General features: G+C 35.5%; 1 protein-coding gene across 1 annotated transcript in view; it reads right to left on the bottom strand.

The window, feature by feature from the left end:
• Positions 1-27,280, bottom strand: part of LOC111049236 — a 130,335-nt gene that overhangs the window by 11,050 nt on the left and 92,005 nt on the right. The window contains exons 18-32 of the mRNA XM_039422735.1: positions 24,033-26,970; positions 22,578-23,976; positions 18,619-18,766; positions 17,221-17,336; positions 15,384-15,474; positions 14,685-14,698; positions 14,146-14,236; positions 13,469-13,626; positions 12,029-12,227; positions 10,797-10,999; positions 9,693-9,792; positions 8,149-8,334; positions 1,601-1,703; positions 1,136-1,313; positions 138-228 (exon numbers count right to left, since the gene is read on the bottom strand). Coding sequence (XP_039278669.1) covers positions 138-228; positions 1,136-1,313; positions 1,601-1,703; positions 8,149-8,334; positions 9,693-9,792; positions 10,797-10,999; positions 12,029-12,227; positions 13,469-13,626; positions 14,146-14,236; positions 14,685-14,698; positions 15,384-15,474; positions 17,221-17,336; positions 18,619-18,766; positions 22,578-23,976; positions 24,033-26,970 — 6,015 coding nt within the window. The remainder of the gene's footprint in view (positions 1-137; positions 229-1,135; positions 1,314-1,600; positions 1,704-8,148; positions 8,335-9,692; positions 9,793-10,796; positions 11,000-12,028; positions 12,228-13,468; positions 13,627-14,145; positions 14,237-14,684; positions 14,699-15,383; positions 15,475-17,220; positions 17,337-18,618; positions 18,767-22,577; positions 23,977-24,032; positions 26,971-27,280) is intronic.

The raw sequence follows: 27,280 nt of genomic DNA, 5'->3' as shown, positions 1-27,280 counted from the left end.
AAATCATCGATTGATATGATGCAAGTGGCAAATCATCAATAGCAATGGACAATTCTTTAGAAGAGGTTATATTATTTCCTCATTACATTGTTGTGTTATTGTAGAATAAATATTATGATTTGATTTGGAATAATTACCAGGGAATCCCTCTTCGCCCCGATCTCCCTTCTGGCCTCGGATCAACGATGCCTCGTAATAAAAGTACTCTCCTGATTCACCCTTCACACCCTGAAATCGACAACAGAATAGAATTTCCAAGTTTATACAAGATGAATGCATACATTTTCAAAAAAGTCATCCAATGAAAAGTTAAAATTTCCGGAATGGTCAGGCCTATTAAAGCAAATCTAATGTTTAATGACTTAGATAAGTTGGATGATTATTTACTTTTCTGATTTCAAGATGGAAAACATCATCATAACTTGAGAAAATTATTAATCAAATATGATCCAATTACTTTTAATCATGAATATTTGAAATAAGAAAGTTATTAGAGAATAAATAATGGAGAAACAAGTTAGCCTTTGATAAAAATGAATAATTCAATTGAGTTCCAAACATGTCAGAATTTTTTAAGAGAAGTTCTGGTACAGAAATGAAAAAACGGACGAGTGAATTTGGAAGAATGTATTAGAGGCGATTTCTTCTTCAAAATTAGATTAACTAGTAGTTCTTTAAATAGTAGACCTCACGCAGTTTTCTCATCCACAAGTATCTGATGTCACCTGTTCACCGGCTTCTCCAGACATCTGTGTAATGTATGCAATGAATAATCCACTTGTCAGCTGATTGATTATGAATAAATCTATAGTCTGATTAATCCTATCTTCAGAGTAGATGATATGTATGATAAAGATATCGGAGTATGGAGGAAATTCATTTTCATTTCATATTATCCTTAAAATGCAAAATTTCTAAAAACCTTGTGTATACATTGACGCGCAGTTAAAAAAGGAATGTTCCTGCCAAATCACATAGAATTCTATCAACGTGTTTGACCGTAAATGCGTTATATACATACAGATAAAAGAAAATCCGAGTTAAAACATAGACCTCACTGCGTTCGGTCAAATATGGAACATGACATGAATATGATACTTGAGAACATAGAAACATGAAATAATTAATGTCTGACCTTGAGTCCAAACATTCCTTGCAAACCAGGAAGTCCATCGTCGCCGGGCAATCCTTTGGGTCCAGGCCACCCTACTCTCCCCTTCCACCCAACCGATCCATAGTCACCCTGGGCCCCTCTTGCTCCGTCCAGTCCAGGAAAACCTATTGGTCCTACGTCACCTTTCGCTCCCTTATCGCTGCAACAAATAAAAGAGTTGAGCTCACAATAAAAAAATTGAATGATTTTTAAAAATTATTTATATATTCAAATTTATAAGAAAATCATAAAAACTTGGATCTATAAATAAATTAATAATAATTGAAATAAAAAAAATAACAATATAAATGACGAATTGGAAAAGTTGTTCATCACATAAATCTCGGTCATATAATAATAAATATTCCTCTTAATTCTCTATTTATCAGAGGAAAGACATTTTCACAAACCTACCAGTACTCTTTTTATAAAAAAAACTGAACATACCCATTGAGAGTGCGTCCTGGATATCCTTTCTGTCCCATTGGTCCAGGAAGTCCTCGTAAACCTGGAATACCGGGCATTCCCGGTGAGCCAGGGACCGCATATCCTGGAAAACAAGTACCGTATATCGTAAATGAGACTATTACAGTGAAATTCCATCTCCAGTGATAATTGGTATTGTCTGAGTAAGCATCAATGAAAACGGAAATAAAGTAGCAGTATTGGAAGTGATGAGTGAGCTAGTTAGAAAAAATATGAGTAAAATTCAATATCCAAATGATTTATAAATCTTCAAATGAATATAAGCTTGAAAAAATCTGGTGTGGCGCACTCACACAACTTTCCTTGCCATTATGAAAATTGATCACCTGACACTAGTGTTCCCGCGCATACTACTTTACTATTCAAAGATCTGAGACAGCTGGTGACAGGACAATAACGCTGGATACACACGAGATCTGCTATCTCTTCATAGTGAATGGTTTAATAGAATCAACAGTTTGCAATTGAATAATCACATTTTCTCAAATTTCAAGCTTATTTTCAATTTGAGTTGAGGTTGTGAATGAAAGTCATACATAATTTCGCTCCTGGGTTTTGGAAGATTTTGTGTTATAAATAGTCACGGATAAGTACAAATTTTGTATTAATTTCATTATTAATTGTTTCTTGATCACGTTTTATCATTTTGATTTAGATTTTAATTCTTAATTCTATTTTATAAGCCAAACATCGTTTAGAGGTTATTTTGAGGTTAGGTTTTCGAGATTTAAAAATAAACATAGATAGTTTACTTGACTAAAATTATAACCAAATTAAAATCCTATAATTTATAAATCAATTATTATTATTGCAAGTAATATAATTTCTTAGATAGGAAGATGAGCTCAAGTAGAACACCGAAGGTTATCAATAGAAATGTACACATAGCGGGAGTACTTACGCGTTCCCAAAACCAAAATTCAAAAACGCCAAAACCAAAAACCCCAGTTCCTCAAACTACTTTAGCCGAAAAAGTTGCTCAACTACAAAGTAGCCACACTAATTTAAAAAACCAATTAGAAGTAACTCTAAAAACGTCTGAGGAAGAAAGGTTAGGGATGGTAGAAGAAATTAAATCTTTGGAACTGATTATAAAATTACAAGATGAAGACCATAAAAAAGAAATACTAAATCTAAAAAATCAATGTAGTCTAATGTCGGAGGAAATAAAGAAACTAAAATCTAAATTTGATAATACTAAATGTATGATAGAACATCCGTCCAAATGCAAAAAAATAGAATCTAACCTAAATGATGGGAAATGCTCTGAAAATGGTCGAAATAAAACGTACAGTGAGGTTTTGAAGACAGCAACCAAAAATATAGCTGAGGGAAATAAAAATAGGAAAGGGAGAGTTCTGCTACTGACGTCCAGTCATGGACGTGATTGCAGTGATCTCCTTGATAAAAGATTGAAAAATAAATTTGATGTCCAATGTTTTTTCAAGCCAAGTGCATCAATTAATGCAGTTGTAGAGTCAGCTAGGGAACAAACTAAAGACTTTGATGAAAATGACTATCTAATTGTACTGGGTGGCTCAAATAATATAAATGAACCTAACTTGAATCATCTTCCTCAAGTAACAGAAAAAATCAAGGAAATTGTGCCACTCAGCAAAAAAACAAACTTAATAATAAGTACTATTCCTAATAGGTTTGATAGGCCAGAATTAAATGAAGCAATCAATTCGACAAACAAATCAATCCATAATACTATCAACAGCCTAAAAAATAAGAATTCTAAACAACTGGGGATTTGTTTTCTAAATGAAAGGCTGAAAAGACATAACTTCACTAATCATGGGTTGCATCTAAATCGATCTGGCAAAGTAATCTTTTGTAATAGATTGGCAGAGCTGATTGAAAGCCGTTTGCAATCCTCTGGTTTAAAAACAGTCAAAAAAACAAATAACGATTTTTTAGTAAATTGGCTCAAAAAAGGGAAAGGGAAATAGCTACAAATGCTAGAGATAGAGTAGCACAAGATGGTAAGGTTTTTAGTATTTATCATCAAAATATTCAGTATCTTCGCAACAAAATTGACAGATTAGAAGTATTTCTTAAACAGGAGGATACTGACATTGTTATTTTCACAGAGCATGGCTTAAAAATAAAGGAAATGAATCAAGTTAGGATTCCAGGCTATTCACTGAGATCAGAATTTTGTAGAATAGCTCATAGAAGTGGTGGTGTATGTATATTCACTAGCAATGCTAAACATACCCAAACTTATGAACTGGATTTTGTTAAGAGATTTTCTGTTGAGATGGATTTAGAGGTGACGGGACTAAGGTTAAAAATTGATGATCGATTTGAGGTAGCAGTGTTAGGTATCTATAGGTCACCAAATGGAGACTGGCAAAAATTTTGTGAGCTGCTCCATACACTTTTGGAAATTACAACCGCTCGTTTCACAAATGTTATAGTAGTAGGAGATTTCAATACCGATTTTGCCAGGCAGGATAAAATGACAGAGGATATTAGAGATATTATTAATATGAATAATTTAGAAATTAAGGTCCACGAATATACAAGAGTAACTCGAACTTCACAGACAATTATTGATAATATCCTCACAAATATAGAAGGTTGTAATGTCAGGTTAGGTAGCTCAGATCTATCAGATCATAACTATCAAATTTTAGATGTTAAGTTGCAGGGCCAGAATCCAAGCAGAAAAAAAACTTTTGTGAAAGAAATTCAGCAATATGAGCTAGGAAATATAAATTGTTTGAAGCAGGAACTGCTTCAAGAAAATTGGAGTAGTGTTTATAACAGTTGTAACCTAAATTACAAATATAAGCAATTCATTGATACTCTAAGATTTCACATTAGTGTATGCTGTCCAATAAAAAAAGTCAAAGTAAAAAGTAAATTAAACAAAGTAGATGAATGGATAACTGAAGATATTCTTACTCGAAGAAATATTGTTAGGGAAGCTTATGAGGAATTTAAATTAGTGAGGGATGTTCCGAGTGAAGTCAAATACAAATGTCTAAAGAAAAACTATGCAAAAGAAGTGAGGAAAGCTAAGTGTAAGAAAACAGCTGAAATATTAACAACTAGTACCAATTTTAACTCTGCTGTTTGGGAGGTAATTAATAGAAATAGGAGAGCAGCTCAAAAAGATACAGTTACTAATGTCCCTAGGATAATCGATGAACATGGAAATTATATGGATGATAGTATAGACATTTGTAACTTTTTCAATAAGTATTATCAACAGGTTGCATATAATCTCCAAAAGTCACTGAACACTAATACTTATAATACAACTACATTAAATGCTGAGCCAATTGAAAAGGTATTTAAATTTCATCCATTATCAAGAGATGAGTTGTCAAGAATAATAAAAAATTTGAATAACAAAAAAACAGTAGGATTGGATGGGGTCTCAAGCAAAATTTTAAAAGAATGTGAAAATGAATTACTGGACCCTTTATTGCATCTTCTTAATACTTCACTAGAGCAGGGTATTTTCCCTGATGATCTGAAACAAGGAAAAATTTTGCCAATTTTCAAGAGCGGTGATTCTGAAAGAGTTGAAAATTATAGACCCATTAGTATTCTAAATGTAATAAGTAAAATTTTTGAAAGAGTAGTTTTAAATAGGCTATTGATGCACCTGGAAGAAATTAATTTCATATGTGATGAACAGCATGGGTTCCAGAAAGGGAAATCTACTAAGACTGCAATAGTATCCCTTGTTGAAAGACTAATAGATATAATAGATTCAGGTGAGAAGGCAGCCGCAATATTTCTTGATTTATCCAAAGCTTTTGATTGTGTGAACCATAGAATATTATTGGAAATACTAAAAACTGTAGGTGTGAATGGTATAAAACTAAAATGGTTTGAATCATATCTCATAGGTAGAAACCAGTGTGTTGAGCTTACCAAGGTGGATGGGAATGAAATAGTAAAAATTAAATCTCAAAAACTGGAGGTCCAGGCTGGAGTACCTCAAGGCTCAATTCTGGGTCCCTTACTGTTTCTGTTGTATGTGAACCAATTACCAAAAGAGTTAAAAGATCACAGAGCTCTGTTGTTTGCTGATGACACATCGCTTATCTTTAACAATTATTTATTAGATAGTCTAGAAATAAATGCTTTTACTGGAGTACAGTCAATTGTCCAATTCTTGAAGCAAAGGCAATTAACAATAAATAGTAAGAAATGTCAACTCCTACAATTCAAAAGTAAATATAATTCAGTAGAAGATAGAGAAATAAATGTGTTTGTAGAGGAAAATGAATTAGACCAAGAAGAGAAAGTAGCATTCTTGGGAATTTTATTGGACAGGAAATTAACATGGCATCCTTACATTGAGAGGATATGTAATAAGATATCATCTGGGGTATTTGTCCTGCGGCAGCTTGCTAGGCTGAATGATAAAAAACTACTGTTAACTGCTTACCATGGACTTATACTATCTCATATTAGGTATGCTATTTTAGTATGGGGTAATTCATCTCAACAAAATATGGACAGGGTGTTTAAGATTCAAAAGAAGGCACTCAGATGTATAGAGAAAGTGAATAGGTTAGACTCTTGTAGGCCTTTATTTAAAAAGCTTGGTCTATTAACTGTGCCATCTTTGTATGTATATGAAGTTGTAATGCATGTGAAAACGAGTGGTGTGATCCAGAATTCAGATGTTCATGAGTGTAATACGCGAAACAGAGCAGATTATCATATAATGGGTCACAATAGTAGGTTATTTGAACAAAAACCAGATTATATTGGTAGGAAATTTTATAACAAGCTACCTCAAATCTTGAAAAGTAATGATGATTTGAAGATTTTCAAAAAACAAATTAAAAAATATTTAGTTGATAGAGCTTTTTATAGTGTACAAGAATTCCTTTCAAACCTAAACTAGGTTGAACTACTTAGTGTTAGAATTATTATGTAATAACATGACTTGTCTTATACTCCATGACTGGAGTCTTTAGGACGTAATCTTAAAAAAAAAAAAAATTAGATGAAAATGTTACTAGACATTAATTGAAGAGATTTTCATGTTCAATCTTTTCCACTCAAAATGTTTCATTCAAATTATATCTGAGACCTGATAATTGAAAATCTAAAATCAAACTTTGCATAGATGGGGCGGAGCTCCTGAAATTTTTACAGATATAGGACTTGTGGCAGTTGATATAGCTTATCAATTACTATTTTAGGTATGAATTTGATCAAAATCGTTGGTGCCATTTTCGAGAAAATCGCGAAAAACCCTGTTTTTGATAACATTTTCGCCATTTTAGCCGCCATCTTGAATTGCATTTGATTGAAATTTTTCGTGTCGGATCCTTATAGTGTAAGGACCTTAAGTTCCAAATTTCAAGTCATTCCGTTGATTGGGAGATGAGATATCGTGTACACAGACCCACATACACTCACACACATACACACTCATACACACATACCAATACTTAAAAACCACTTTTTTGGACTCAGGGGACCTTGAAACGTAAAGAAATTTAGAAATTGGGGTACCTTAATTTTTTTTGGTAAGCAATACTTTCCTTACCTATGGTAATAGGGCAAGGAAAGTAATAACTGATAACCAGTAATACCGGCATCGTAATCAACAAATCATGTAGTCTTGTTTCAATCTAGAATAATAGTGATAAAATCATTCTGGGTTTGTGTTTTGCATACTCTTCTATATGATTAAGTAAAATATTGACCTTCTTATGAATAAAGGATCATTGTGTTAAATATAAAATAGAAATGTAGTTCCTTTTATCGGAGGAATACAGTAGGCTAATGGTATCAAGTGAGTACATACTGTGACAAGTGGTAAAGTACCTATTATATTGTGCACCAACAAACATATACTGTAAGGTATTACTGTATAGAGGGATATCGTTATCTTCAGAATCCAAAAATTAACACAGTGGAGTACATGTTTTATAAGAACTTAATTTGACATCTATTGCATCATAATCGCATCATTTCATTTCAATAACACAAGCAAGAATGCTATCACGATTAAATCTATTTACTCCTAGATATCTAGGACACTGCTAAACTACTGATTTCTATTTACCTTATGAGTATCATTACCAGTAAATTCCAGTTAATACTAGCATAGAGAAACGATAGCATAAGTAGATATCCCATGGTATAGGGCGTTTATGTCGTAACTTTTACTGTTATCCCAAGCCGATAGTTCACACGGTTCTTTTCTATGCAGCTGTGTGACGCTGGTAGTCTCTCAAATTGTGTCGTTCATACACTCTCACCCCAACAAAACAGTAAAAATTGACAATAATCGACAGTAATCGGCTTGAGATAACAGTAAAAGTTGCGACATAAATTCCCTATACCATGGGATATCTTCTTACACTATTGTTTCTCTATGATACTGGTGAATTATTGGTGAATCTATTTTGTCACAGCTTTCTATTTGATAGATATTTATTAGATGTCAAACTAACAAGCGATAAATGAAAGAAAAAAACAAAAATACTTGATCAATAAAATTTGATGAATGAGGTTACCTTGAGATCCACGCATTCCCTTCTCTCCCTGAGGGCTGTATCCCTTGAGTCCCGGAGCACCGGGAGGTCCGTCCCTTCCGTACTCCCCGGGAGCTCCTTTCTGTCCCGGCCATCCCGGACGTCCGGGTCTGCCATCCACACCATCCAGTCCCTTCTCACCCGGCTCCGGATTTAGTCCCGGCGTTCCTGTCAACAGATGCGAGGGTATACTATAGGCACTTAAACCATTATAAATATTTATATGCCTCCATCATGGAACGGTTGCATGAACATAGTCATCCTAAATCAAATAGAATATAATTCAAATGCAAGTAGTGATGTGCAATCAGATGACATACCTCTAGTAACTTGATGTATTCAAAAGATTATTCAGCTTTGCAGTTTGCAGTCAAAAATTGAGTGAAAGAATATTATCAGGTATGAAGGCTAAGTATAAAGTTTAAAATAGTATTAATAATACCATAATTCGAATGTAAGAAAATAAAAATCTCGTATGCCTCAATGCCGTATTAGACCTATATAGATACTTTATTAGCACAGTAGTATTCCAAATAGAAATTTCTCGGGAGTGTCTTTCTCAGTAAATTTAGAAATTAGATTTAGAATATATTATTGTAAGTGCATAATTGTATAGATTTCACAGAATCTATGTTTTCTTCTTTGTTTGTACTTTATTACTTGTGTTTACTTTGTTTACTGAGTAATAAAATGTATTATTCATTTATTATTTAGTATTGTGCTAATGTATGATCAGCGCAATAAATTTGTATTAATTTAGCAAAAGATTTGACATAGATTGCCATTTTTTTGAACACGATATTTTATGATATGAGACCTGAAATATTTCAATAATAAGTTGCAAAGGTTTCAAGATTCAGGGATAAAAATCTAATTTGAATTGACTAGTAATATTCATGTATAATTCTAATCATCGCTTCAAGTTTTAATTAATTATATTGAATAAGGAATAATTAATTTTATTCCCACCACAAAAACCAATATGAAATTTCTGGAATTAATTGACCACTACATGAAGTAAGCGTGGCCAGTGGGTAATTGAGTTGATTTGAATAAACACAAAATAGTTTGAGTCAAGCCGCAAAACTGTTTCATAATATCAATACTACCTGCAGCGCAATACAATGATTATATCATTGTCTTATTATTCATTCTAGTTTAGTAATATATTCTACCGTGGCTTACCGAAAATATTCCACGAATTCGAGTTACCGTATTTAAAATTAACAAAAAAAGTTCTCACAAGTTACGGTATGATGGAACCAGAAAAAAAACAGATCAATAAAGTAAAAAGTTAAAACTCAGTTTCTCAATTCTGACAATACAATAAAATACAAGTGCGTAGTATAACTCATCACAACTTAGATGTTATTTTAGTTGGATTATTTCAAACTTTTACATGATATGTTTTTTACTGCCCTTATAAGTGAATTAGGGTTTGAACTAAACCTCAAGTCGCTTGTCATGTAAATTTCTGTAACATTCAAATTCATTGAATGAGGATTGAGGAGAGATGAAAGGCTTACCAGCTGGTCCCGGTCGGCCTTGGTCTCCAATTTGACCCGGGAATCCCACTAGGCCACGCAATCCAGGTTCTCCAATGTCACCAATCAATCCCATTTCTCCCTAAAAACAAATGAAGAATATAATAAAAATGATACCATTAAGGGATAGATCACTCATCTATTGTAATTCAGTTTAAAATTGAATTCAATTTCTCGTACTATTAATGAGGTTCATACTACTAAAATTTGAGGTACTATTATTCATTAATAATTCATTTATTAGAGCAAATAATATAGTCACGAATATTATTAGATTATTAGGATAATTAGATATAGGAATACTACAAAGGAATATAATATAGGAAAAGAAAAAACAGGCTATTGCCCAAAATATTATTATGATTATTCTTTATTGATTCATACAATAAGTACGTCAACAAAATGATAGGAAGAGAAAAAAATAAGGTAACCTTGTGCTATTCCTCTCCCAAATTTAGATAAGGTTACACATAGTCCGAAATTTTATTAGTTTGGTTATAATGGCAGTGGAGAAAGATAGGAGAACAGGATTGCCGATTCTCTGCCTTTCCACTGCCTTCTTCTATATGATACAGCTGATACCGTTATATCTGATAAAGTACGATATTATTTATGATACTATTTATATATGATATTAATTGTTCATTCTTGTTAAAAATGATAAATTATATTTTATTCGCCAATAAAATATAGGCCTATTATAAAAAATAAAACAATAAATTTCCATAATTGAGATTGAATATTTTGTTAATTGATTACCGTTTAGTTAGCCTATACATTGTTGGAAAACGATCTGGCAACGTTGCGGATCTAGAGAAGCATAGCGCTATCTGCTTTGTCGAATGATAGACAAGGATATAGCAATACCAATGTTAATCGAATACTGCCATTATAACGTGGATTTTCATTTTTTAAGTTTTCTTTATTATGTAGTATTGTTATTTACTAATTGTGTGAAAAAGGCTCTTCATGGTATTGTCTGTGAGCCTTTATATGTATATGTATATCAATAAATAAATAAATGAATGAATAAATAAATAAATTTTACAGAAATTTATTGCAGACTGCTGCAGCAATTATACCAACCTTCCTGCCTTTGAAGCCATAGGCCCCGGAGTCTCCTCTGACTCCAGCGCGTCCCTTGGCGCCGACATGTCCCGGTTCACCGTGGTCTCCCTTGGGACCGGGCGTGTAGTAGGAGGGGAAACCAGGGTCACCTATCAGTCCCTTCTCGCCCCGCCTTCCTGGCGATCCCTTGGGTCCTGGCCACCCCGTGTCACCGGGTAGCCCTGCCAATTTATCACAATTTTGAAATAATGTGTTGATCTGTTAGTTGTAAATTTTTTTATCAAATGGCTCAGTTATAATGAAATGGTTTGGTTAGACTAAAAAGCTGCTAAATCTAATGTGTTGATCTCGCTATTGATAGATATAATATAGCTTTATTAAATGGTTCAGTTATAATTGAATTGATTCACCAAAGCAAAGCAATACAAATTTTACAACATGGGAAAATACTATTACAAAATAAAATGAAATGCCAATTGAGTATTAGCATCTCGAGGTACTAGACCTGTTTGAGATGGTGATATAAAAATTGATTCACCAAAGCTTCTAAATCTAAATCTTTACTTACAATATTACTAGTACTCTTTTTATTTTCCTCGAAAAAAAAAAACATGCTACTAATATTTCTTCCTTCCTTAGCCTTTGACAAACCAATGCCGAGCTACAAGGCAGCAGCCAGTTTTCTGTTGAGTTTTCTTCCCTTATTTATCCTATAAAGTTCCATTGAACATGCTGGTCTCATGTAGGTCCCATGCTTAGAGGTTGAATGACAATCAATCAAAGCTTATATCTGCCTGTGGGTTTGAAGTGGTTTTAGACGATTCTTATATCTCGGATCCTTGGCCAACTATAAAACCGATAAAACATTATGAAGTTAAGCGGCGAGATGACGTGGTCTCATTTGGGGCCGTTTGCACAGTATGAGTTTAAACTAAATTTCATTTTAAACTGGATTAAATCAATAAATATCAAGTCTCGTTCCCTATAATGTGATTCATTTTTAGTTCAAGCCACCAGCTGATTGAATTCAGTTTAAGCTTTGACTGTGCAAACCTTAGACCAGATATAGAATCTATATCTAGTCTATAATGCAAACGGCCCTTATTATGATGTGCTACATTCGAGGTTTAAACAAACAACTGATCAATCCCAGTTTTAACGTAGATGGCGCCTCACAATATAATGAAAAAGTTCCATTAGAACTAGACTAATGTATAAAAAAAATTAAAATTTTTCTAGAGGTTTCCAACCTGGCCTTCCCATTTCACCAGGATCTCCCATCATCCCTTGATCTCCAAAAGTTCCCGGTTCACCATTAGGTCCTGCTGGACCTCTCAATCCTGGAATTCCTGGATTGCCATTGACTCCAGGTTGACCTGGTGTTCCTGGGAAACCTTTATCGCCCATCATTCCCGGAAATCCTGGACTTCCTGGAGGATACTCCACGCCCTAAAATACAGAAAGAAACCAATTTTCCTCAAAAAAGAAAAATGAATTCAATTCCTGAAACTCATTAATCAAGACTACAATGTATTCAGTAACAAAGCACTCATCTACAGTAAAACTAGAAAAACTGACATATTGAAATTACAAGAATGGAAAAATGAGAAATATTCTAGTAAAATTGTATTTTTTTTTAGTACCGAACTATTGAGGATGGTACAATATTTTTCCCATCAGGAGGCTAAATTCACTATTATATGTAAATTTTTTTCTCAACTACATTTTTTTAAAAAATAAAAATCTCCTGGTACTATGGTTTTTCCCAACCAATCATGCCTTCCTTTATCCAATCCTTCCTATTATGCCTACATTGCCTTCACGTTTCCTGATTCGGTTTTTACTTTTAAGGGTTGGATGATTTCCTAGTTCCATAGTTGAAAATCCTAACAGTCCTCCCATATTTTAGCAAACTAAACATGACGACTGATGGATAGTTTTTTTATTTTATTTTTTGTTTTTGAATAAATTTGAAATTCTGAATTAAAAAACTGAGCAAACAGATTAAGCTAGAATTTTATTATGCTAGTCTCACTGTGTCTATATTCTGATCATCATGAGACATTTATCTGTAAATGCATTTTCTGCTGCTATCCAAATGTATTGTCATTCAGATTCAAAACTGACAAATTCAACTCTTGAAATCTTCTGTTAATCTAAAAGCATACGTTGAACACAATTTTATCAAAAAATGTTATTGAGGAAACTTATTATTACTCGTTTCAGGTGAAATTCATCTGTGTGTGGCGTGAGATCCACACACACTTTATATTATTAGAAAAAATGAGAAAAAGTAGAGTTCAACAAAAGTAAACTGGACATATTACTGTCCGATTATTCGCTAAAGCCCAGAGTAGAACCATATTTTGACTGCATATATTGCATATATATTATCATCATATTGAAACAACAAAGCTGTATCAAGCTGGATTCGCAAACAACAGAGACAGTGAGAATATAATTCCCAAGAGTTCTAATTAGAGTATTTCCACTCAGGCAGGCCGAGTGATTATAAATAATACCATTAGAGCTCATGGAATTATATTTTCACTGTTTACTGTCACTGTCTAACTTTACACGGAGTAAAGTAATGAACAGCTGTTTCTCTTCATTTGTGTGACAGTATTCTGCAGAGTTCATACAGTGTGGTAACTGGTAAGGTATTGTGGTATATTGATGAATGAACATACTTTGGCTCCCTGAGGTCCAGGTAGACCAGGTGGTCCGATGTCTCCTTGTTCGCCAGGCGAACCCTCGGGACCATAGACATCGTCTCCCTTGGGGCCACTCAAGCCCGGCAGACCATCTCTGCCATTTGGGCCCGGATAGCCTTGGAAGCCCATCAATCCTACAAACAAATGTCATTATAAATTGACATGATCAATGAATAGAATACATTGAACACATTTTATTGTTGTTTATTATTGAAATATACAATATTAGGTAGAGCTACGTATATAATTAATTGTCGTGAATAGAATACAGATGGTAGAATTTTTCATAAAAAAAAACAATACGACAGATAGTTCATACATGAAGATTTACTTGTATAAATCAAATGATTATAGGTGTAGGCCTTCTGAATCATATAAATATCACTCAGTTTCCGTTCCTATCACTAAATTACCCTAATTTTTCACTGAGAATAGATGCTTGATTTTTTCTCCTGAGGAGAATGCATGTGGTATATTCAGTAGAATTCGGAAAGGAACTAATATTTCAAACTGAAATTATGTTTGTCCTGTATCTATTTTAATGAGTTGCACTGCCAATTGATAGATAAATCAACAAGTCTGAGGAATAATTGAGAATGAATTACACAAAACACTTCATATCTTAATGAATGAAAATAATCAGTTATATTCACCTGGCTCTCCAACATCTCCTTGAGGGCCGCTAAACGAAGAACCACCGGATTGACCTTTTGGACCTTCTCGACCGATATCTCCAGGGGGACCCTGTGAGCAGTTTCATTAGCAAAATTAAATAACTGACTTTTCTAGTATAAAAACTTCAAGTAGAGCATTAAGGATAATCTAGAGTAAAGCCGCATTCACACTCTCGCCCAATGCGTACAATAAATGACGACGAGTGCGAAAGTGTGGATGGCTGCTTTCGCTCGATTTCACTGGCCTTCGCTTGCCATCGCTCCGATTTTTGTCGAGCGAAGGCGAGTGGCCAGCCGAGCATCCACAAATAGTCAAATTGCTGTGTGGATGGCAAGACCAATGTGGCCAAACTTATCAGCTTGGCCAGCGACTTGGCGATAGTGTGTGGACTAGGCATAATAATTGTTTTGTTTATTGTATATTATCATAATATTAATATTCAGTTTTATTATTCATGAAGATCATCAATACATAGCACAAAAACAACAACAAAATGTTATAAACGAATTTACTAAACACAGTTGGAGGTACCTAGAATGAATTGTGATCAAAGACTGAAATTGTTACAAATTACTTGACAACTGCAGATTTATTAATTATAGTACACGAAGTTGAAATGTTCTACAACCAGTTAGGACTAGCCTACATCTTGAGTTCTCTATGATTCACAAATTGAATTACAAATAGTGCAGTATAGTAAACCTATTTAGGAGAAGGTTTATGAACTCATTATCTTTACTCACTTCAATTCCACAATCATATTAGATTGATTTCATTATATTTTAAATTCAATTTCATATTCTAATTTTATGACTGTAGGCTTCGGCTTCTTCCAGAAATATCACTCAATATATATCTATAATGTGAAATTAATTTGAATTTAATTCAGTTACTGAAATTGTTGAGAAAACATAAACAATTGAAAAGACTGATGAAGTGATGAATTCATAGACTTCAGAAGAAGTAATAAAAAGATGTCGGTTTTGAGTTTTAACTTGCTTAAGGCTGTGCAAAGGCTAAAAATAAACTTTCTACTGGTAGTATTTTTCAAAGTTTTTTGATTTTTATAACATCAATAACTATCAAAATGAAGAAGTTTTCTCAGGAAAGCATTTGTTTCCGATTATTACTTTTTGAGATATGAGCGGCTAAAGTTTAAATTTTTATGACAAAACATTTCAAATCTTAATGAATGAAAATAATCAGTTATATTCACCTGGCTCTCCAACATCTCCTTGAGGGCCGCTAAACGAAGAACCACCGGATTGACCTTTTGGACCTTCTCGACCGATATCTCCAGGGGGACCCTGTGAGCAGTTTCATTAGCAAAATTAAATAACTGACTTTTCTAGTATAAAAACTTCAAGTAGAGCATTAAGGATAATCTAGAGTAAAGCCGCATTCACACTCTCGCCCAATGCGTACAATAAATGACGACGAGTGCGAAAGTGTGGATGGCTGCTTTCGCTCGATTTCACTGGCCTTCGCTTGCCATCGCTCCGATTTTTGTCGAGCGAAGGCGAGTGGCCAGCCGAGCATCCACAAATAGTCAAATTGCTGTGTGGATGGCAAGACCAATGTGGCCAAACTTATCAGCTTGGCCAGCGACTTGGCGATAGTGTGTGGACTAGGCATAATAATTGTTTTGTTTATTGTATATTATCATAATATTAATATTCAGTTTTATTATTCATGAAGATCATCAATACATAGCACAAAAACAACAACAAAATGTTATAAACGAATTTACTAAACACAGTTGGAGGTACCTAGAATGAATTGTGATCAAAGACTGAAATTGTTACAAATTACTTGACAACTGCAGATTTATTAATTATAGTACACGAAGTTGAAATGTTCTACAACCAGTTAGGACTAGCCTACATCTTGAGTTCTCTATGATTCACAAATTGAATTACAAATAGTGCAGTATAGTAAACCTATTTAGGAGAAGGTTTATGAACTCATTATCTTTACTCACTTCAATTCCACAATCATATTAGATTGATTTCATTATATTTTAAATTCAATTTCATATTCTAATTTTATGACTGTAGGCTTCGGCTTCTTCCAGAATATCACTCAATATATATCTATAATGTGAAATTAATTTGAATTTAATTCAGTTACTGAAATTGTTGAGAAAACATAAACAATTGAAAAGACTGATGAAGTGATGAATTCATAGACTTCAGAAGAAGTAATAAAAAGATGTCGGTTTTGAGTTTTAACTTGCTTAAGGCTGTGCAAAGGCTAAAAATAAACTTTCTACTGGTAGTATTTTTCAAAGTTTTTTGATTTTTATAACATCAATAACTATCAAAATGAAGAAGTTTTCTCAGGAAAGCATTTGTTTCCGATTATTACTTTTTGAGATATGAGCGGCTAAAGTTTAAATTTTTATGACAAAACATTTCAAATTGGATAAAAGATAAATTCATGAGATTTTGAGGATAAATTCTCCATGGTATTGTTGGTTGAATAAAACAAATTTTTTTGTGAAAATATCAATTTTTGAGAAACTTATTCAATTTACTAAAAATGATTTTTATTATGAAAATCATTTTTGGTAAATTGAATAACTTTCTTAAAAATTTATATTTTTTTAGGCCAAAATAACATTTAGTTGAGTTATTTTTGGTCATTTTTAGTGAATTGAATAAATTTCTCAAAAATTGATATTTACACAAAAATTTTGTTTTATTCAACCAGCAATACCATGGGAAATTTATCCTGAAAATCTCATTTATTTATCTTTTACACAATTTGAAATGTTCTGTCCCAAAAATTTAAACTTTAGGCGCTCATATCTCAAAAAGTAATAATCGGAAAAAATGTTTTCCTGAGAAAACTTCTTTATTTTGATAGCTTGATGATATACAAATCAAAAAACTTTAAAAAATATCACCAGTAGAAAGTTTATTTTTAGCCTTTGCACAACCTTAAGCAAGTTACAACTCAAAACCGACATCTTTTTATTAATTCTTCTGGAGTCTATGAATTCACTATTTTCAACTTTATATGTCTCGAATTAGGGTAGAATTATGGTTTACCTGTGGTCCGAAGAATCCAGGTGGTCCAGGGGGACCGACGTCACCGTAGAGGCCTCGCCGTCCCTTATCACCGGGAAGACCGTCCAATCCGGCCAGACCGGGGTAACCTGGGGTTCCTACAAACCACAAACATACAACATTTTCCAATACTCTTATTCATTTATATTAATACAAAATTAACAAATATTAATTAATACAAAAAAACTTTTCAAAATTAATTTATGTGAAAATCAAGAATATCTTCTATCACAGTTCCCCGTCATGAGAGATTGTGGTTAAATCGGTGAAGTGGAACTTCCTACGGGAAGATGTTGCCCATCCCCACAATCCAAGCCATATACGCTATTAATAATAACTTACAGATTATAATGTAGATGACTGGTAATATGATATCACTTGAAATGCCTAGCAGCATACATGCTTCAACTCCATATTCACAATCATTCATAGATTCACAATAGATTGTGGTTTATATAGGCTTTTAGTGCTGGTGTATAGGCATCAACAGGTGACGAGAAAAAGAATACGGTATCCTTTTATCCGATTCAACTATACTTTTCCACAGTAAACATTTTTATAAGAAGTAGGCTAGACTGCTAGGTACATCCGAATTAATAATATTCCATCAAGTAGGCGTATTATTTCAAAATTGAAGTGAGAATTAGCGAATTTATCATTGATGAATTATCAATGATAAGATTTAACGAAATAATTGCTTTATTCTTGAACCGTTTTAGAAGATTATTTTGCAGCAAACATTTGTTGCAAAATATCAGCAACAGACACAAAATATATAACACTACAGTGAACCAGACAAGAGAGCTTAAAGAAATATCAAATGAGAATATAAATGAAAACTTATTGATTTCCCATTGAAATTTTGATATATCAACATTTGAAAAAATATGTAGTCTTCTTCCATCATTGAGGTAAATAGGATTAAGTGTAAAAGTTCAGAATAATATGAAAACAAAGTATTTGTGACAAGATATATTGATTTTTGATAAATTCTATTGATTGAAAACTATTTATTATTGAATAAATTATTGTTTCAATTAATTTGAGGCCAGCGCATACAGCAACAAACGGATGTATGCAGACAGACAAAGGAAAAATCCTTCCCCAGGTTGTCGAGTGTTGCAACGCACATTGTCGTTCGTCTGTCTGTGTGAGTCTGCTCGCGTCTGCGTGCAGACGTTTGACTTTCCCCCGTCTCTCCGCATACGTATGTCTGTCTATTACTGTGTGCCTTAGCATATGGATGAATATAATGATTGAAACATAAATATACCTCTGAGTGAACCTCTTTGAGTTGTATTATTATTCTAATGTAATGTATTCTCAATATAGAATAAAATCAAGATCGCATTTAATCAAGATTGGAAAGTATTCGGTTACCTTGAGGTCCATCATCTCCAGCATCGCCGTCCATGCCTAGGGGTCCCGGCTTCCCGGGGCGTCCGTCCCTGCCGACAAGTCCCACGGGACCCGGATCTCCCCTCTGGCCTCTCCGGTGTGGTATGGTGTGGTGTGGTGTGGTGTAAGGGTATATATATGTTGATGTGTGTGTGTGTGTGTGTGTGTGTGTGTGTGTGTGTGTGTGTGTGTGTGTGTGTGTGTGTGTGTGTGTGTGTGTGTGTGTGTGTGTGTGTGTGTGTGTGTGTGTGTGTGTGTGTGTGTGTGTGTGTGTGTGTGTGTGTGTGTGTGTGTGTGTGTGTGTGTGTGTGTGTGTGTGTGTGTGTGTGTGTGTGTGTGTGTGTGTGTGTGTGTGTGTGTGTGTGTGTGTGTGTGTGTGTGTGTGTGTGTGTGTGTGTGTGTGTGTGTGTGTGTGTGTGTGTGTGTGTGTGTGTGTGTGTGTGTGTGTGTGTGTGTGTGTGTGTGTGTGTGTGTGTGTGTGTGTGTGTGTGTGTGTGTGTGTGTGTGTGTGTGTGTGTGTGTGTGTGTGTGTGTGTGTGTGTGTGTGTGTGTGTGTGTGTGTGTGTGTGTGTGTGTGTGTGTGTGTGTGTGTGTGTGTGTGTGTGTGTGTGTGTGTGTGTGTGTGTGTGTGTGTGTGTGTGTGTGTGTGTGTGTGTGTGTGTGTGTGTGTGTGTGTGTGTGTGTGTGTGTGTGTGTGTGTGTGTGTGTGTGTGTGTGTGTGTGTGTGTGTGTGTGTGTGTGTGTGTGTGTGTGTGTGTGTGTGTGTGTGTGTGTGTGTGTGTGTGTGTGTGTGTGTGTGTGTGTGTGTGTGTGTGTGTGTGTGTGTGTGTGTGTGTGTGTGTGTGTGTGTGTGTGTGTGTGTGTGTGTGTGTGTGTGTGTGTGTGTGTGTGTGTGTGTGTGTGTGTGTGTGTGTGTGTGTGTGTGTGTGTGTGTGTGTGTGTGTGTGTGTGTGTGTGTGTGTGTGTGTGTGTGTGTGTGTGTGTGTGTGTGTGTGTGTGTGTGTGTGTGTGTGTGTGTGTGTGTGTGTGTGTGTGTGTGTGTGTGTGTGTGTGTGTGTGTGTGTGTGTGTGTGTGTGTGTGTGTGTGTGTGTGTGTGTGTGTGTGAATAATTAATTAAATAATTGACAAATTGGAATAATAGAGTTTTCAAAATTTGGTAATAAATGTTCTTGATATGAGATAATAATATGAATGTTCTTGGTAATATAGTGCAATTAGGATTTTAATAGGGGTTACACGGTATTATAGGAGGATATAGTCCTGCACTCTTTCACAATAATTAATTGATAGAAAATTGTAGCTTTCTCAATTCACTGATTGGATAGAATAAGTATTTTTCGCTCACCAACTCGATCGTGGGGCCCCAATTCACTTAATAATTTTATTTCACTTGAAGATCTGGCGTGGAATGGCGACACCCAGGATTTAGTTTCACAATTCTTCCTCAGGAATAAGCTTATACAAATTGAACTTGCCTTCCAATTTAATTTAAGAGCACAAGACTACAGAGGAGCTACACATTTAACACACTGGATATATTACATTTAACAAGAAGAGAAACCATTTAAACATTAATTTTAATAGGACAAATTAAACGGGTCCTGATAATTCGATTCTCAGAAGGCAAGTGTCTCTTCTTCCCAAAAAGAGGAAATCACCTGGTCTTCTTCTGAGAAGAAGAACCACGTGATTTGGGCAAGAACCAATCCTGTGCCTAATAAGGAAAAGTCCACCAATGGGAATTTTTCCACGCGGTTTTAATATTTAAATTAGACACAGAGGTTCGAAAAACACAGAAAATGACAAAAAATTACGTTAAACGGGAAGACTATAAAATTAAAGCAGATAAACAGAAAATAAACAGGGGTTGCAGAAATGAACAAGCTTGAGTTAGTTTTAAAATGAAAACAGACAATATAGAGATATCACAGTAGCACAGTAGCCGGCAGTATCAACAGCTGACAGATAAGGCTTGTCATCAATTTTGGCGCAATTCACTCTAACCTAATTATTGAAAATAAGGTAGTAAACATTGGTAGGCAGTTGACGAATGACTCTGACAATAAATTGGTAAATTATACGAAATAATACTGTAAGAATTTAATAAAACTATAATTAAATGAGTTTTACATAATTTGACGTGAGTACATTTGATTTATGCCTCAATTATACATTAATTTTAGAAAATATGCTGGCATAGGCTTTGTATCCTGACATAAAGCCCCCAAATTAGAAAGGTTTTAGGCCATTAAAGGCTTTCTAATTTCAATCAAGAAGGGTACAATGACATATGCTAACTTAAAACTACGACTTAGGGTCTATCACAAAAAATTCACAGCCAAACAACAATCTGCACAAAAAAGCATGATGTTACAACAAATATGCATGGCTTTGTGCCGCAGCAGTGGTGCCAGAAACCACAAACTAAGGTCCCGGGATTTTTGCCCAGTCAGACTTACAAAGGAAGTACAGAGGTGGGATAATACCACATGCACAGAATCCAAAAAATCCCTACGGTGAGAGGATGGGTGCACAAGCCCCCCATCACTCCTCACAGAATAAAGAGCAGAGGTGCATGAGTGAAATAGACCTGCATAGAGTGCATAGAAGATGCCAAAATAACAATATCAAAGGGCCATGCCAACAATTAACAATTTTTATCAAAAATTTACAATTTAACATTAATAACAATTTTAATCCAATATTGCAGGTCTGTTAAAATATAACTATACCAAGTTTCATCAAGTATGCCAGCTTACAAAGATTGATAATATCTCTCTGTGATTCAATACATTTAACTAGTCTCCACTTGTTCAATCAAAATTTCTACCCTGTTTATTTTTAAAGCTTGATTCCAAAATTCCCTTCATTTCTCAACATTTCTATACAAAAATACAATAAGTAACATAATATTCAAATTTTCCTATAAATTAGTTGCTGAATGCATGTTTTAGATTTCTGATGCATCATATTTTTTTTTCAAAATACTAATCACATTTATGTGATTACAATAATTTCATTAAGTTAATAACAATAATAACATATAAATTAAGAATTCTAATCTATAGTGAGCTTTCATGCTACAAATATAATATTCAAGATAATTTTATCACCAAATGATAATTAATAGTTAATAGTGCATGTATAATGCAACAGCACAAATGATAACAACAATAATATTTCAAACAAACAATACTAATAATAATGAAGACCATTTAATGGTTGATTTTCAATCACAAAAATATCCTACACCTAAAATTATTAATAAATATCACAGCAGACTATTTTTCTATTTTATCTTCAATTTTTTTTTTTTTTTTTTTTTTTTTTTTTTTTTTTTAGAGTAAGTTAATAAGCTAATTTTTCCAAATTATTTTATATAATTTTTTTTTTTTTTTTGTCTGGATAATTCAAAATAACTTTACTTTATATTTTAGAATTAATTTCAAATTTAGTTGTAATTGCGGGTAGGCTTAACTTGCCAGTGAGCAAATCTTTATATTACAATAATAAACAATATAATACAATAATAAACAACTTGCTTTGAGTTGTGGGTGCTGTGATGATAATGTGAAGATCCAACGATGCGATGTGGAGCAGCTGGTGCGATGTGAAGCAGCTGGACCGATGTGGAGCCGGAGCATCGTGGAGCAGCTGGTGCGATGTGGAGCAGCTGGACCGATGTGGAGCAGCTGGAACAATGTGGAGCCGGAGCATCGTGGAGCAATGTGAAGCAGCTGGTGTGATGTGGTCAATGTTTGTAGGGCTTGACATTAAGCACATTGGTCCATCCCAAATTTTCATTAGTAGTTGGGTTTTGAAGTAGAACAGTGTTTCGGTTAGAGACCTTCTTTACAAGGTAGGGACCCGTGAATAAGTGAAAAAATTTCTTTGTTAATTTTCCAAGAGCATCAGATGACCAGTGTGTTTTCAGCAATACCTCCTGTCCGACTTCATACTTGTGAGACTTGATACGCCGATCATGGTACTTTTTCCGGCTTGCTGCAGCTCTAGCAAGATTCTGCCGGATTAGTTGCACAGTAGGTATTGGTGATGTAGTGGTCTCATTGGGAAAAGAAACTAGTTCTTTCAAGAAGTTGTTACTTTTGGTTTTGAAAATTGCTTCATGGGGGGTGCATCCCGTCACATCACTGTACGAGTGATTAAGGCAGTACTCCAGAAATGGTAAATATTTTACCCAATGTTGATGAGCTGTTTTGCAGTATGCTCGCATGAACCGTGAAATTTCTGACATCTTACGCTCAACTGGATTACCACTGGGGCTGTAGCTGGATGTAAATGATAATTCAATCCCCTCTCTTTCCAGAATTTCTCGCCATTTGTTACTGCGAAAGTAGGTGGCATTGTCAGCCAGTACCTTGTGAGGTTTACCAACTCTGTCCATCCACCCCTGAGTTATGCACTGAGCCAATTTCTCTCCCGTAATCTTGCCAATAGCAAAGAACATTGTATACTTTGAGAAGACATCTTTTACAACAAACACAAATCTCTTCTGTCCTATGCCACGTGGTAGAGGGCCATAGATGTCTGTGGAGAGTAGATCTAGTGGATTCTCTGGCAGGATGGGTAGCATTTCACCTCGGAGACGTGCATGTTCATGTTTTGTTTTCTGGCATGTATCACAAGAAGTAGTTACACGGGTGACTCGACGATGCATGTTGTTGAAGACACAAACATCCTTAAGAGCCTTCAAAATCTTCTTAGCTCCAAAATGCCCTAGTCGCTCATGCATTTCTTTGATGACATCTTCAGCTAATTCTTCTGGCACTGCCACCTTCCAGTTGAAGGAGTCTGGTTGAGACCGATGGAATAATACATCTTGGTGAAGCTTGTAGAATGCAAAATGCCCATGGTTAGTGTTGGGATGATCCTTCAACTGTCTGTAGATATCGGCCATCTTTCTATCTTTAGCCTGAGCCTCCTGCAGTTTCTGGAGAGACAGAAGTGGAATATCCTCTATTGGTTGTATTCCTTTTGGGAAAGGCACGCTTTGATGAGGATTCAACAGGTAGCAGGTAAATGTTTGCTCATTCTGGTAGGTGGTATCCACTTCTCTTGATAGGAAATCTGCAGTTTGGTTGTATTTTCCAGGAAGGTGTGTCATCTCGATATTGAACTCCTGCAAGGCTAGGAACCATCGGGATAGACGATTATTGGTGAGTTTTGCTGTTTTGAAGAAGGTCAAGGCACGATGATCTGTGTTGATGTAGATTTGGTGACCCAGCAGCAAGGTTCGGTATTTGAGGCATACAAGAACTATACTGAGAAGTTCCTTCTCTGTCACAGAATAACGCCTTTGTGCCTGGTTCAAGGTTTTACTAAAAAATGCAATAACACCTTTGTTTCCTTTGAGAAGACATCTTTTACAACAAACACAAATCTCTTCTGTCCTATGCCACGTGGTAGAGGGCCATAGATGTCTGTGGAGAGTAGATCTAGTGGATTCTCTGGCAGGATGGGTAGCATTTCACCTCGGAGACGTGCATGTTCATGTTTTGTTTTCTGGCATGTATCACAAGAAGTAGTTACACGGGTGACTCGACGATGCATGTTGTTGAAGACACAAACATCCTTAAGAGCCTTCAAAATCTTCTTAGCTCCAAAATGCCCTAGTCGCTCATGCATTTCTTTGATGACATCTTCAGCTAATTCTTCTGGCACTGCCACCTTCCAGTTGAAGGAGTCTGGTTGAGACCGATGGAATAATACATCTTGGTGAAGCTTGTAGAATGCAAAATGCCCATGGTTAGTGTTGGGATGATCCTTCAACTGTCTGTAGATATCGGCCATCTTTCTATCTTTAGCCTGAGCCTCCTGCAGTTTCTGGAGAGACAGAAGTGGAATATCCTCTATTGGTTGTATTCCTTTTGGGAAAGGCACGCTTTGATGAGGATTCAACAGGTAGCAGGTAAATGTTTGCTCATTCTGGTAGGTGGTATCCACTTCTCTTGATAGGAAATCTGCAGTTTGGTTGTATTTTCCAGGAAGGTGTGTCATCTCGATATTGAACTCCTGCAAGGCTAGGAACCATCGGGATAGACGATTATTGGTGAGTTTTGCTGTTTTGAAGAAGGTCAAGGCACGATGATCTGTGTTGATGTAGATTTGGTGACCCAGCAGCAAGGTTCGGTATTTGAGGCATACAAGAACTATACTGAGAAGTTCCTTCTCTGTCACAGAATAACGCCTTTGTGCCTGGTTCAAGGTTTTACTAAAAAATGCAATAACACCTTTGTTTCCTTCTGAATCCAACTGAAAAATCTCGGCTCCTACTGCGTAATGTGATGCATCCACATTGATATGAAATGGCTCACTCATATCAGGGTGTTTCAACATAACAGTATTTAGAAATTGCTTTTTTATTTCTTTAAAGATTTGTTCCTCATTTACTCCCCATTTCCAGGGCTTGGATGCAGATAACACATGGCTTAGCTGTGCCGTATAATGTGACAACTGTTGACTGAATCTGCGATAAAATTGCAGGAATCCCAGAAACTTTTGCAGCTGTCTACGATTATTAGGCGAGGGAAAGTCTTCAAGAGCCTTCAGTTTATCTTCATCCTGGATGATGCCTTCAGGTGTAATGATGTGACCCAAAAACTTGACTCTTTCTTTGAACAGATCACATTTGGAGGGTCGAAGGGTCATGCCACACTTGATGAGCCTCTGGAAGACAATGTTGAGATGTTCGCAATGTTCCTCAATGTTTTGGGATGAAATGATGCCATCATCGACATATAGGGTACAGAATTCGGTTATATCTTCTCCAACGGCACTCCTCAAACATTTTATAAATAATGCCATTGCATTGCGGATCCCAAATGCTAGTCTTGTGAAGCGTAGGTTGCGCCCATTATAGATGAAAGACAAGTAGTCTCTTGACTCTGGTTCTACCTCAAGCTGCCAATACCCACTGGAGAGATCTACTGTTGAATAAATTTTCTTCTCATGAAAGGTCTGAAGCAGATGATCAATTTGAGCAGGACTTTCGCGATCATTCTCCAATACACTGTTGAGGGCCCTGGCATCAAGACAAAGGCGTACCGACCCATCCTTTTTGGAGACGCAGACTAGAGGAAGACTATATGGTGAAGTGGATGGTTCAATGATTCCCATATCTTCCATGCGTTGGATCTCCTTGTCAGCTGCCAGTCGCTTGGCAAATGGTATTGGGTAGGATTTGTGGAAGTACATCTTATGAGGCTTCACCTCCAACTTGCAGGTAAAGTGGGTAGCTTTCCCAGGTAACTCGGAAAAAACTTGACGATTTCTCTGTAGTACAGCCAGAACTTTCTCCTTCAAATCTGGAGACCAGGTAGGTTGTTGTTGCATATTTTCTAGTAGAATGGAGAAATGTTTGTCGGTTTCATCAATTACTCTTGCCTTCTTATCGCTCATGAGCATGTTGAATTCACACATTTTCTCTTCAACTTCATGCATACTAGCACTACGAGGAACAAAGTCACTGGTAACCTGAGTCCAGAATGTTGTCTTAACTTCGCCGCTATGTGATTCTAACAGTAAGGGAACAGTCACTGAAACTTCCTCTTCCTCATTGTGGTGAATGGTAATACACATACGCTTCAAGTTGATGATGCATTGGAAATATTTCAAGAAGTCTGTCCCAATAATTAAGAGCGGACATTTTACTGGTAGAACAAGAAAGGCATGTGGAAAGGAAATGCCATCTATTTCAACATCCAACAGGCATTGGGTTGATGCTCTGATACGCTTTCCTTGACTGATGCCTCTAATAAATGTAGTAGTAAGTGGTAAGAGAGGTACTTGTGTCAGACTCTGTATTTGTGCAAAGAAATCTCCTTGAATAAGACAACACTGTGATCCGGTGTCTATCATAGCTCTACATTTCAGACCATACAATTCTATATCCAGATAGGCTTGATATTGTCCATGGTTATCCTTATGGACCTGTGGAGCTTCATCATCTAACAAATCATCTATGACATCCTCTCGGAAAATGGTGTAACTTTCGAGAATAATGGGTGAAGATATTGGATTTAAATTGGAGTTGTCTTTATTTTTGAATTCATTTGTAAAGACCAATTCAGTAGGTCTCGCCTTCCTGTTATTAACACTTGGATGGGGAACTCTATCAGCTTCGGGAGGCAGAACCCGCAAACCATCACTACTAGTAGCCTCGTGGGGCAGAACCCGCAAACTGTCACTACTAGCTGACGCAATACGAGCAGGCAGATTTTTCTCTTCTTCATGACTGGATTTACCGCTGTCACGTGGTTGGGAGCAGTGTGAATTTTTTCCGCCAGACTGCAGCACCTCACGGTCGGTTACTCCTACGATCGGAATAACTTTTTTTCTGACTGTCTCGTTTTTATGATGATTGATGCCAGAGACAGTCGAAACTGGTTGTCAATTATTGTTATTACGACGCTGAGAATTATTTCCCTTCTGATTATTAGAATGGAACTGCTTTTTGTTGGACTGGGATTGTTGGTTGGGCGACGAACTGGTTGTTGATACAGATGGCTGCGGTTGAGTGACGTCATCGCTTCTGTTTATGTTTTGTTCTGGAGTTGTAGTTGAGTCGACTGATTTATTTGGAATAAATGAACTTCCCTCATTATAATTTCTCCGATGATTATC

The sequence above is a fragment of the Nilaparvata lugens genome, chromosome 3, assembly GCF_014356525.2.
Source record: "Nilaparvata lugens isolate BPH chromosome 3, ASM1435652v1, whole genome shotgun sequence".
Lineage (NCBI taxonomy): Eukaryota > Metazoa > Arthropoda > Insecta > Hemiptera > Delphacidae > Nilaparvata > Nilaparvata lugens.
Note: the sequence above shows the minus strand (reverse complement) of the source record. Positions and strands in the feature narration are given on the sequence as shown.